Source organism: Varanus komodoensis, unplaced genomic scaffold (assembly GCF_004798865.1).
Source record: "Varanus komodoensis strain SLA01 unplaced genomic scaffold, ASM479886v1 scaffold103, whole genome shotgun sequence".
Lineage (NCBI taxonomy): Eukaryota > Metazoa > Chordata > Lepidosauria > Squamata > Varanidae > Varanus > Varanus komodoensis.
Window position 1 is genome coordinate 9,571 of NW_025335283.1, and position 13,358 is coordinate 22,928.

Genomic DNA, 13,358 nt, shown 5'->3' on the forward strand with positions numbered 1-13,358 from the left:
CCTTCTGCACACAGACAGATGGATCTGAGTACCCGACAGCTTGGACTACTTGGGAGCACTGCATTTGCATGAGGGACAGGCCAGAGACCCCTCAAGACTCTGCAGGGAAAGTAAAAAACTGTGGGAAGGATCGAAGAAGGGGAAAGAACACCCCATACCTGCAGGCATGTCCTTCGGTGGAGGTGGGGGCGGGGGGAACAGAGAAGAGTAAACCCAGAAGGACAACACGGCCACTGTCCACATGATCTTAGGGGACAATCAGATGCACATTTAGACAGAAATGAGACCCACAAGCCCCAGTATGCCCAGTCAGCTTGAGAGACATTGGACTTTTTGCTGTCCTATCATGCATCAGATTTTAATTATGTCTATTCATTACATTTAGACCCCACCTTTCTTCCCTTTCAAGAAACTCGAAACATCTTGCATAATTATCCCCTGCCTCTCAATCTTACCCTCAAAACAACCACCCTGTGAGGCGGGTTGGACTGAGAGTCCGCGACTGGCCCAGAGGCACCCCGTGAGCGCCGTGGCAGAGCGGGGACGAGGGCCCGCATCTCCCGGATCCCCATCCCAGCGCCCCCGCCACCTCCCCGCCCGGCCCTCCGGACCGTGCCCTAAACAAACTCGGCACCCCCCCGCCGATTTCTTGGGGGACGGAGGAGCAACTCGAGTTCACTCAGGCGCGCACTCCGGGCTCCTGCGCACCCTGCGAATCCCGGACTCCTGGGTTCCTTCGCAAAGCGTGAGAGGCGGGAAGAGGAAGGCTCGGCCCATGTTCAGGCAAGGACGCCCGGGTCCCTCCGAGCGGGGAGAGAAGGGAAAGGGCGCCCCTTCTCGGACTCCCGGGTCCCTCACCTGGGTCCCCTTGCCCGCCCCGGGCGGCCCCAGCAGCACGGCCCGGACGCCCTTCCGGACCCCGCGGCCGAGAGTTCCTTCCTCGCGTTCCACCTTGGGAGCCATCGCCGCGAACAGCCAAGCGCGTGCCCGCCCGCAGCACACGCGGAAGCTTCCGGCGCTGACGAGCGTGCCTGCTGACCAATGGCCGCGCGCGGGATCGGCTCTGACGTGTCCTTCGGGGCGGAAGGAGGCCGCCGCGCATGCGTGAGGCGGCGCTCGGCAGGGTAGGGCGGCTGCTACCCTTCCGGGGCGAGGTCCGAGTTGGCGTCCCTGATCGTCTGCCCGGTCCATCTGCGCGCGCTGAGGGGAAGGTTGCAGAGTTTCGCGTCTTCAGGACTCTGTGCTGGTCACACGTTTATCCTGCCTTGTCAAAGCCGCTGACATAACCCTCCTTCTCCGCCAGTACATTTTCCCTCACAACAACCCCGTGGGGCAGGTCAGGCTGGGGGTCCGTGACACAGTGAGCTCTGTAGCCCAGCGAGGACTCGAACCCAGGTCTAGACTTCAGGCCAGCACGCCAACCACTGCCTTGCTCTGGCTGCATGCCTTATTGTATGCACAAAGCAGCCTTCCCTGCTCCTTGTTGCTTGGGCACACCTGCAGTGGGGCAAGCCCTTCCTCCCCAAGGCACGCCAACATCCGGAGGGTGCTGAGTTGTCCCCCTGGGGTTAGATGATCAGAAATTCCCTTTTTGCCGCTTCCGGCATGACCTTAGTGCCTGCCCTTTTCCACACAGGCATCCTCAGGTGGCAGCTCCTGGATAAAGACAAGTCTGTTCCCCCCAAGAGTAACTGTTTTTGGAGATCTATCATTCTGGAGAGCGCAGTTGCAATGTATGGCTGTGAAAGCTGGATCATAAGGAAGGCTGAGCACAAAAGGATTGAGGCCTTTGAATTGTGGTGCTGGAAGAGACTCCTGTGAGGCGATCAAACCAGTCAGTCCTAGAGGAGATCAACCCTGACTGCTCTCTAGAAGGCCAGATAGTGAAGATGAAACTCAAATACTTTGGCCATCTAATGAGAAGGAAGGACTCCCTGGAGAAGAGCCTAATGCTGGAAACAATTGATGGCAAAAGAAGAAGGGGACGGCAGGGAATGAGGTGACTAGATGGAGTCACTGAAGCAGTTGGCGTGCGCTTAGGTGGACTCCAGGGGATGGTGGAGGATAGGAGAGCCTGGAGGAATGTTGTCCATGGGAGCGTGATGGGTCGGGCACATCTTTGCGACTCACATAACCTGACATTCTGGAGACATTTCTCTAGTGAGCACAAGGGGCTGCTGAAGTCGGTGATGCTCGAGTGCCTGGGTGGGCATGTTTTGCTGGCCCCAAATTGCAGGTTTGTCAGCAGCAGCAGGGCCTTCTTCAGTCCAGTGTGGAAATGATTGACATCAAATCCTCGTTGCTGAAGCTTGGGGTGGGGAGAAAAGAACCTATTGCCATTTTTGCAAGCACATACAGCTCATGAGAGCCCCAAAAGAAGCAGGCTTGACACAAGGCCAGTTGCCCACAGCGGCTGCTGCATCGAACCTTTTGATCTTTGGATCATTCCTGTCATGTAGGTGAGCAGCAGTGGATGGATTATGCAACACAGTCATTTGTGCAAATGTTGTTCAATTCTGTTTGTTGGGAAAACAATATTCCCATGCACAAGCATCCTGCAGCTGCCCTGTCCCTTCCCTTCCCAGACTGTGGAATTTGACTCCCAGTCTTGGTTGGAAACCTGGAGCTGCACCTGTGGACAGAAGATGCAAGCAGGGAGGGGAGGGAGCAGGGAGGATGGAATGTTTGAGCTTTGTTTGATCTTCCTCAGCCAATCAGATGGCTATGTTTGGTTGCCAAGGTGACTCTTGTGAGCAGAGATGGGAGAGGGAGGGAGGGGGGAGGGAGCTGCCTATATATAAGTGAGCGGCATTCCTTCTGTGTCTAAGATTAGCTGCTTTGCATGGTGTAGGCTTTGGAGTGGGGGGAGGAGGAGGAGGAGCCACTGCCGAAGCCTATATTTACTCTTGGGAGACCCATGGGCAAAATCCGTTTAAATGCTTTTTAAGGTGGGTAGAGGGGAAAACTGGGTAGTGACATGGGAGGGGGGTGCGTGGTGAAGCGGAGATGTGCGGTGGGGGAAAGGATGGGTAGGAGAGGACTTCCACGCCTGTCTGCCTGAGCATCACGGTAACCAAGTCGATCTCTCCCTCCCCAAAATATCCTCCCCTTGCAGAGATCTCGGATCCCCAGCAGCAACTGCGCCTCGGGGTGTTGCAAAAGCTCAGAGTTCACTGGAGAACCCCCCTGGCATTACAGCTAGCCATCCAGGAAGGAGGAAGGCTTCGGGACCTGGTGAGGCCTGATTTGGTGGAAATTGAATGGATGGAGGAGGGGAGCATGCTTCCTCAGTATGAAGGGCATGGTGTGTTTAAACCCCCTTTCCCTCTCTTTTATATGAGAGAGAGAGATGTTGGTATGTATGCAAAAATGTGACTTACACCTGATTGAAACCTTTTGAAATACTAATTTCATACAGTCTATTTTATCCATGCACCTTTAAAGGGCAATGAAAACTCCAGGACTCCTTAACCACCTTGACTGTAAGTACCACCTGATGGCTTCAGAGATTGTGCAAGGCATGTTTGCTTTCAAATCCATCAGGAGACAAGGCGGGAAAGCTCCCTGCAGCTGGACAGCCAAGATGGTTGGGGACCTTGTGGTTTTCTAGGGAGGAGAGAGATCAGAGGTTTGTGTTTCAAAAAGCATACATGCACAAGCACCTTCTGAGATGCCTTTGACCTGATTAGTGCTCTCCTTCTCAGACAGATTTTTTTTCAGTGCTTGGGGGTAACCAGGGAATAGGGCATTCCTGCATGTGATTGTGAAGCCAGCCTGGGAGTGGATGAATCAGTTCTGGCTATGAGGATTAGATTTTGGCTCTGTGGCATCTGGCAACGGCCTGGGCCAGGGAGGCTTCCTTCCTTGCCATTCTCTTGCCCGTTCTCTCAGCAAGAGGATGGACTTACACCTTCTTCTGGCATATTCCGCTGCCTCCTGTGCAGCAGCGCCTTTTTTCAGCTTCTTGACTTTGCATGTGGACTGATGTGCAAACTTTTGTGGAGACTGGAACCTGTGAGCATCAGCACGGATTTCCCTTTCTAAGGCAAAGGCTTCCCTAGCTCGCCTCCTGAGAAGAGCAGCCTCTCCTTGCAGTTAGTGGCCTACCTGGAGGGCCAGCCAGCAGCCAGCCAGCCAGCCAGCTCTCTCTGACCACAAGTGTTCTGTGGCCACTACAAGAAAAGCAAGTGTTAGAACTGCCCATGCAGTTAGTTTTTTATTTTTTCTGGATAGTTGCTTGGTCAAAATACGTTGGGAATCTAACTTTCTTGTTTACAGATCTTTTCTGGAAAAAGTACACTGGGGTGGCCACTTGCGATGTGCATTTTTACTGTAGTCACTCCAGTGGATGCAAACATGTCCCACCCAATATTTCAAAAGGCAAGTAGACATCTTGGGCCAAGGTCCCTGCCAAAACACCTGGCTCCACCACCAACATATATTATGATGCTAGAAACTCTTCTCTGCCTGCCATCTATTGCATTCCTTTCGCATTTGGTCCCACAAGGATGCCAAAAACACAGCCCAAGCCTTTTCTTTTGATATAAGAAACTGCAATAGATTGTTTAATCTTACAGGCAATGCACAAATACATTTAACATCTTTGTAGGCATCAAGGAGAAGCGATGCACTGGCGTTTTGTTTTCAAGTAGTCAAAAAGAATCAGCTTCATAACAGCAGCCTGATTCTGGTGATATGATTTTAGCACCAGAATTTTTAGATTTAGATATGATTTTGTTTTTAGATTTTAGAGTGCTAAAGTCCAAAACAATTGCATTATCCTAGAACATACCATCAGCTGTTCAAAATGAGCCTCATGAGGAAGGGCAGACAGAACACCTTCGTGTTCATGCTTGTGTACAAAAGACAAGACACAATCTTCCCCATTGCCCTTCTAGAGCGAGGGTGGGCAGCGTGTGGCCTGGCTTGCAGGCCGCATTTGGCCCCCAGGGGCTTATCTGCAGCCCCCAAGATTGCCCTGATCCTCTACACATCAGTTCAGAATTCCTTTCCTCAGTGTCTGAACACACACAGCTCTTTCCTCACTGGTAACAGCAGCCACCAACTGCTCTCAGGGTCATCAGAGGAGGGAATTGAGGGTACTAGCAGCAAGGAAAGAGTGATCTTCAGGATCACTGGGATGGACAGACATATGTAGCCCCCCCTCCTCACCCCTGAGCCAGCATTGTGTGTAGCCCTTGGGGCTGAAAAGTTTGCACACCCCTGTTCTAGTTGGCACTTCACAGCTAGTGCTAAAGAACTGCAAGAGCATCTCCTGAATGCAACCGTTGGGGCAGAGGTGGGGTAAGTCCCTGGGAAAGAGGAATAGTCGGGGTGCATGTGGAGGAGACCCAGAAAGGGCCATTTCTTGCAGGTTAGAAGGGGCTGATTAATGGGGGAGAATGTTAAAGAGTCCAGAAGAGGAGGCTGGTCAGGCAGTCTTGCAAAGCAGAATGAGGGTGAGGGTGAGGGTGTTCAAGGATAGGCTGGACATGCAAATGGCAGGCGTGTCATGTGTGGAGCTGGGGGTCAGCTAGATGGCCTGGGAGGCCCCTTCTGACTCGCTATGTTTCTATGTAATGGTCAGGCAGGAGGACTCTGAGATGAGCAGGATGTGTGGGAATTGGACTGAGGACCTTCTTTAAGGCATATGTGCCACTCCTGGGCTGTGACCCTCCTTGATGGCCTTGATCCTTTCCTGAAAGCTCCTACATGGGTGTGGGTATCTCCATATTCTGGTTACTGGCTGTTTTTCCAACCTCCAAGGAGCTGAAGTCAGTGTACATGGTTCTTACTGGACCTGCAATATTGACCGCATGGTCCGGTACCTTTACCAAAAAGTCTGGCTGGGTCTAGCGGGCCTTGCTCCCAGGTATGTGGGTGCAGCCTTCCGGCCCAGCCCAGTGCAGAGAGACGGGGGAGAGGTGGGCGTGGGTTGGCACCGGGAGGCATCCTTGTCTGGAGCAGATCCATAACTTTGCCTGTGCCGCGGAGGACACTGGGCCCGCTGGCTGGCGTGAGGCGGAACAGCGGCTGACCAGTCAGTGGAGATGCACTCGGGAGCACAACTCCGTCTTTTGCTGCTCCCATTTCTAGGAAGCCTTTGCTGTAACCCCTTGTCCTGCCCACTAGCTGGCGTGCCCAGACATGCTTCCAGCAAGGCTTTGGTGGCACCACTGCCCTGCCTCATGTATGGCATCTGACTGAGGCCCAGACAATCTGGTCCTCCGCTCCTCATCCCACTATTTCCCCACTTTTTCTTCCACCTTATTGTGGACTTCCGTTAAGAAAGAAAAGGCAGGATAGCTGCAGGGGTCCTTGCAGATAGCACATGGAGCCCTCTTCACCTCGACAATTCTCCCATTACACACTCCCACCTCTTAGATTCTGTAAAAAGCCACATGCGTTGATGTACCTGAAGCAAAGTGAAGCGAAATACTGACAAGAAGAAATAATGACAAGAATAAGCACGCAGGCTTTTTGAAATCATCAGGCAAATCTTGGAACAGGTGGCGCCTGGGCCTGCGGTAAGCAAAGGCGGCATCGCTGTGGGTGAACACGGAGGGCTGTTTTATGTTGAGACAGCCAGCCCAAGCCGCTCTTTGGCTTACACCAGAGGGCCAAAGCGATGTAAGCCTGCAGAGTTGTGAGCCCACATGAAATGCAAATATTTGCCCTTGTTTTCATCAGTGGAGAGCTGATGAAATGCTGAGGGGCGGCCCTCCTCATGACAGCCCCACAGCCTCACCCTCAGGGAGCATTCAGGTAAGGCAGGTAGTGGCACTGATCCCTCCATCACACCATCTCTCCCACTCCCTCTCCATATTAAACACGCGCACATTGGGCAGCTCACTTTACAACGATGCATTTTTGTTGGGGGGCTCCTCCTCCCCAGCTGCTGTGATGATTGCTGCTAGACTGAGAGGGAGTGGGGAAACTTGGGGGTGGGAGCATATGACATCATGGCCCCACTCCTCAAAAGGTCCTGGTGCTTTCCTCCTGCTCCACTGGACCACCAGAATGACTCCCACAGCGGGAGAAGTATCTGGAGGCCTAGAGAGAATGGCAAATGATCACGTTTAACCAACGTAATTGTAGGGCTCCAAAAGGCTGGTGTTCAGGAAGAGGAAAGGCACTAGGAAGGAGATGCGGGCAACCTGGGACACATGGGAAAGGGAACCACAGAAGCAGAGCGAGTCAGAAGGGGCCTCCCGGGCCATCTAGTCTGAGCCCCGCACCAGCCGGCTCCGCTCAGGACAGGCCCGCCGTGTGCAGGTCCAGCCTGTCCCTGGTGTGGCCGCACCGGTGGGGCCTCAGCCGCCTCCCGGGGAAGGGGGTGCAGTGCTGCCACGCATCTCCCCCTGGACTGAGGGCTGTGCTGCTTTCCCTCCACAGCGCGTTGCATACTTAAAAACGACACCCCCTGCTGACAGAGGCTTTCCGAAGTGCTGTCCTCCTTCAGTGCTAACAATGGCCAGGTGCTTGGACGAATCGGACATCATGATGGTGGAGGAGGGCTTCACCACCAGGGACCTCCTGGAAAACCTCCTCCTCGATGCTGCCCAGCCGGTAAGAGGCAGAGAGTGGCTGCGTGGCTCCCTGTGCTCTGGGGAGAGTGTTCTGTGGAGGCCTGCGCCCCCTCCCCATGGGGTTGCCCTCACACTAGTGGGCCGGATGGCGCAGCCCTGCAGGTAGGGGAGGGGCACTTCGACAGGGCTTTGCCATTTTAATGCTTTTGTTCTTCTCGGTATTTAAAATGAAGGTTTACACGCGTGTAAAGCAGGAGATGCTCTTAAAGTTTAAGTGCTAGCTTAAATACATTTTATATTCCCCCTCCGATAAACCCACTGATAAAAAGGCTCTGACTGTCAAAAGTAGAATGGAAGCTTGTTCTATTACATTTTTTCAAATGTGTGGTTTAAAGGCCTTTATTATTAGTTATTTAAAGGTCTTAATCCTTTATTGTTAAGTACTAATGTGAATGTATCATAGACAAAGAGGCCCAAACTGAACAATTTTTAAAAATTACGTAGCTAAAATTCTCATCATGAGAAGGCAAAACTCCTTGGGAAGTTGAAGGCAGAAGAAGACAAGGAGGAGTGGCTAAATTCCAGAGCAGAAGCCTCAGCCTTGGATTTGGAAGCGCTGAGCAGGGCTAGCATGGATGGGACATTTTGGAGGGCTTTTGCGCGTAGGGTCACCATAAGTCGGAGATGACTTGACGGCACATCACAACAAGCACTGGTTAGACTGATAATAGCGGGGGGGGTGTTTCTGCAGCCTGAAAAAAGGGTAGCAGTAGTACGGAGAAAATATAGGAGGGCAATGATTTGATGACAACTGGTGCTTACCAGTGGAGATCTTGTTTCTGCAATGGATATTTGCTGGTAAGGAAAAAGATGGAAGAAGCATAAGAAACCACAAGGGAGTCACAGATGGATGCTGATGCTGGACCGCTGGTAAAATGTTGTGAATGAGGCAGGGCAATGGCACGATGAAGGCCTCATCTAGAAGCAATCCGCAGCTGTCCTGCAGAAGGTGAGGGACCTGTTGTGCTTCTAGCCCAAGTTTTGGTGGTGGCATTGCCCAGCCTCAAGCACAGACCCTGTCCTGAGGGCCCAGGGAGCTGGGTCTTCTTCCACTAGCAAGCCGCCTGTGCTTTCCTGCTGTGTCTTCCGTTTTTCCACTTGCAGCAAAATATCCTTTAAGAAGGTAGAGTTGGAATACCTGCACAATGCTTTTGGATTGCACTGAGAGACATCTGAATAGCGGATTTAAGGTTACATTAATAAAGAGTTTGGATGTGTTGCCCCCGAGACAGAATTTCTACCTGTTCTTCCTCATCTCCAGGGTAGCCGCAAGCCCTTTTTTGTGGCAGATCTAGAGGCCGTGGTGAAGAAACACCTGCGCCTTCTCAAGGCCTTGCCCCGGATCAAGCCCTTCTACGCCCTGAAGTGTAACCATGGCAAGGGAGTGGTTCAGATGCTGGCAGCTCTGGGAGCCGGGTTTGGCTGCACTAACAAGGTAGGGACATGGCAGAGTGCAGGTGCGGCATATAAGCAGCTCCAGCGGGGGCTGAGAGGTGCCGCTTTCCGTGTACCAGGTGAAAGGGTGCTCTTGGCAGGGAGGAATCCATCCACAGAGGGAAAGAAAAGCAGGAGTGCCCACCTCCAGTTGTGGCCTCCTGTTTCTCAGCAAATGCAATTCCATTGTAGGGGGTCACTCAAATTGCTCAGTCTTTTTCAGGCTGTTGGGGAAAACGCTTATCTCGGATCATGTGCTGATTGGAGATTCTAGCTTTCTCCTCTGTGGCAGAGGAGGTGGGAGCAGGGAAAGAAGCTGCCTGCCGGACTGGCGAGAGCCCTGGCCTTGGGAGGCCTGCTCTGAGAGATACAAACGCCCGCAGGCCGACAGTGGCAAGAACCTTGGGATAAGTTGCACAGGCATGGATTCTGTGCACATAGCTTCACGGAGAAAATGCCTTCTCTCTCTCTCTCTCTCTCTCTCTCTCTCTCTCTCTCTCTCTCTCTCTTTGATGTTTATACACTGCTCTGCTTCTGTCGGGCTCTCAGTGGTTTACAAGAGATTAAAATCAACAATAGCATATTTGTTGAAGCTAGCATACTTAATAAAACTAATCTGGGAAGGCCTGTCAGAGAGATGCGTATTGAATTCTCACTGTTCAAAGAACCTATGGCTGACTGAATGGTATACAAAAGCAGGCAGGCAGGCAGGCAGGCAGGCAGGCAGGCAGGCAGGCAGGCAGGCAGGCGGCAATCGGATATCTGATGCCTCTCTCCCAGCAGACCATTTCACAGTTTAGGGGCAACCTCTGAGAAGGTCCTCTGGGTAGTTGACATTAATCTTACAGAAGCAGACTTCAGAAGATTATCCCCAGAGGATCTTAGCTGGAGAGGCGGAATGTGTGGGCAAAGGTGCTCCTGAAGGTATTTTGGACCCAAGCCATGAAGGCCTTTAAAGGTAATTAGCAAAACCTTGTACTTTGTCCAGAAACATATTGGCAGCCAGTGCAGAGTCTTTAATATTGGGAATCTGTGGTCTCTCCATGATGTTCCTGAGACCAGCTAATTGCCATATTTTTTTTAAAGATTTTTATTAAAATTTTTAAAACTAATACTAGAAACATCAATCATCAAATACATTGGATGTACTGGGTCAGCCCCCTACTACATATCTTTTAACATTCTATAGTCAAATTCAAATCCATTTATAACAACTTAAAAACATCTTTAACTCTAAGCCAAGTCCCGTTTCTCCAGCCAATAATAAAAAAAATCCCAAGTTTGATAGAAGTCGATATCTTCTTTCTCCTTCAGTGATAAAGTCAATCTATCCATTTCTGCATCACTGGTAGATTCAGTCTAACCATTTCAATCATTTTGTTGAAGGATAATTCTTCATTTTTCCAGTATTGAACAGATAGACTCCTCACCACAAAGATTACAAGTAAAATCAAATACATTTCTTATTTACTAATGTTCCAATATAATACCTACGAAAAAAGAAATTTCCGGTTTAAGAAACTAGGAATATTTGTACCCCTTCCTCTACTCTGTATAATAAAAATACCCAATTTATGTTTAAACACACAACATCCATTTAACATCTTTAGAAACATATTAGCTAATCTATTTGGCAACAACTACTACGTATAATAGATTTTATACACATTTTCTTAATACTAAGTTACTAGTGTTTCATCTAACTTAAACATCACTTAATCAAATGCTATTAACTCCTTATAGACGCCCCACTCTTACAATCTTTAACATATCTCGATTGTACCTACCTCTTGTGTCACCAACAAAGAAAAAGATCAACTCCCTGTTCTTATATTTCTTAGCTCAATTTAGATCATATCTTACAATCCCTTCAGAATTCAATGCATTTAAATACAGAGAAGCTTCCATGGGTGAAAAAAAGAAAGAAAAAGAAAACCTTCTTAGTACAGCTTTTCTTACACCAACATTAATAATTTTCTAGTATAGTAACTTAAGAACAAAAGAATCATATACCTTAGCCTTTCCATACCACATAGAAACATGCCAACCCATTTAAATCATTCCTTTTTAAAATGAGAAATTCTCTTATTTCTTCTTTACACCCCTGCCCCGTCTCTCTTCCTTTGTTTTCAGTAGCTGTAGTGCTTGTTGTAGATCAGTATTCTTCAATATCTGTATTTCTTGTTGCAAATCAATATTCACTATTTCTTGCTTTGTTTTCAGTAGGTGTAGCATTTGTTGTAAATCAATATTCATTTCCAATGACTGTATTTCTTGCTGCAAATCAATCTTCACTGTTTCTTCTTCCTCAAAATAATACATAGTTAATTCAGGATCCATCCCTCCTCCTTTTTCCCCAGTAAGAAATGTTCCTTCTTTAGGTAGCCAGAATGGATTCTCTCTCTCTAATATAACAGTGAATCCCGATAGCTTATTTATTGGCTTTGCTAATTTTGTTTCTTTATCCACGTTTTCAGCTTTTTCATATGCTTGTTGTATTTTTTGTATATTCTGTTCAATTTTAGGTTGTACATCTACCAAAGCCGCCTTAAAAGAAATATCAAGTTTGTCAAAACATTCTTTTTGTTCAATTGAAAAGATTTTCTGTTGTATTAACATTGCCTCTTGGGATATTTGCAAAACTGTTAAGGATTCCTGTATTGCCAGGAGTGTCATCTTTAGCTCTTCCATAGTGGTAATAATTTTCACCAAAGATTACAAGACAGCAGAGGAAAAAATATAGGAGAGAGTAAAAGTACTTGCTATAATCCAAATAGCCACCAGGTGGCAGCAAGAGCATTCTTTCTTAATTACTTTGGCAAATGTCCAGTTGCTTTTGGCAAGAGTTCCAGAAAAAGAGAAAGATGGCTGAAAATGGCCACTCTGCCCACAAACAACAGATACAACTTTTCCACAGGTGGTATTGCGAAGAGGAGATAAAAATGCTCACCCAATAAATCCAATGAATTCTTATCTAATCTTCTAAGCTATTCTCCGGCTGCTAAGGACTTGCAGGGAGCTATAAATCTCCCCTGTATTGTCTGGTTGAGAAATGTCCGAAATTCTCCCAGTAGATGAGGAGTTGCTGCTCCACACCAACTAGAAGAAGGCACAGACAATCTTATCTTCGCCCCGGCAGGGCTTAGATGAGCCTCCCACTGCTCACTACCGAACAAGTACCGGCGTGATAACAGGAGCACCGTTCATCACAGCCGCCTCGTCCCGACACCATACCGGAAGTTCCTGCTTGCCATATTTTGTACCAGTTGCAGTTTTCAGAGCTGGCACAAGGGTAGCCCCATGCAGAGCGCAATGCAGAAACTGAGCCTAGACATTGTGAGATTTAAAACCCTTGAGACAGGATTCGAGTGGGTACAAGCAGTTTATTCCATACAAAAAGCATTTGCAAAGGCTGGCTCAATGCCTCAGTAGTCTGAGAAACAAAGAGCAATCTTTTACTGTTTACAAGAGATTTTATACATTCCTTTCCCCATGCTCAACACTATCCCTGCTTCGCCATTGGCTGGTTACTAAGAAGTCACAATCTTCCCCATCTGCCTACATCATACTACTCCTTAATATGTTCCCCCTCCCGCTCATACATCCCATGTTCACGCTAATGAGCCCATTATCTATGAGAGGTGTGTCAGTTACTATTCATGAACCTATTAAGCATGCGCAGTACCTTCTAAGAGGTCAACCGGCCGAAGTGGCCTTGAAAATTCTTACTTGATGCCAAAATGTTTCTTAAATCTTGTGGGGAGGATGAGACAATGAGAACAGGCCTTTATTCATTCTAAAAGATACAGATTCTACACTTCTTAAGAAAGAACAATCCTTCACTCATATTTTAAAAGATACAGACTTTACACTTCCCACAACATTATTAGCCCTTCTTCTGGTTATGACCACAATGCTGTGTGATAAAGAACGTACTGTGACATCTGAACCCAGCTATTGCCTCTACCCTAAGTGCTGGAGCAAGAGAGTCTCTGGCCAGAGAGGCTGCAGTCCAACCAGCAAGCCAGAGATCGAGATGCCATTTCCAAGGTTGGGTACAACAGGCCTGGACAGGATGGGGGTTCTGTCCAGTCGCAGGGAAACCACCTGCACAAAAAGGGTCCATAAGCACAGGAGAGACAGGAAGGGGGACCAAACCTGCCCAGTGACCCTTGGAGGGTATCAGGCCTTGCAGCCGCGGGTAGCAGCAAGGGTTCAGTGGGGTTGCAGCAAGTCCTGCCGCTTGGCCCCCGGGATCATCTGACGGATTCCCAGAACCGTCTTGGGTGCTCTTATCCTGGCTCGGGAGGCCTGCAGTCATCCTCCCACCTCCAT

The 13,358-nt window shown here is 49.2% G+C and overlaps 1 protein-coding gene across 2 annotated transcripts in view; it reads left to right on the forward strand.

Annotated features, from left to right (window-relative positions):
* Positions 1 to 2,068: 2,068 nt before the first annotated feature.
* The window catches only part of AZIN2 (antizyme inhibitor 2), a 30,692-nt gene continuing 19,402 nt past the window's right edge, over positions 2,069 to 13,358 (forward strand). For both annotated transcript variants that reach the window (XM_044419414.1, XM_044419416.1), the window contains exons 1-4: positions 2,069 to 2,459; positions 3,116 to 3,234; positions 7,396 to 7,569; positions 8,851 to 9,024. In XM_044419414.1, the coding sequence (XP_044275349.1) occupies positions 7,471 to 7,569; positions 8,851 to 9,024 (273 nt within the window). In that variant the 5' untranslated portion in view covers positions 2,069 to 2,459; positions 3,116 to 3,234; positions 7,396 to 7,470. The remainder of the gene's footprint in view (positions 2,460 to 3,115; positions 3,235 to 7,395; positions 7,570 to 8,850; positions 9,025 to 13,358) is intronic.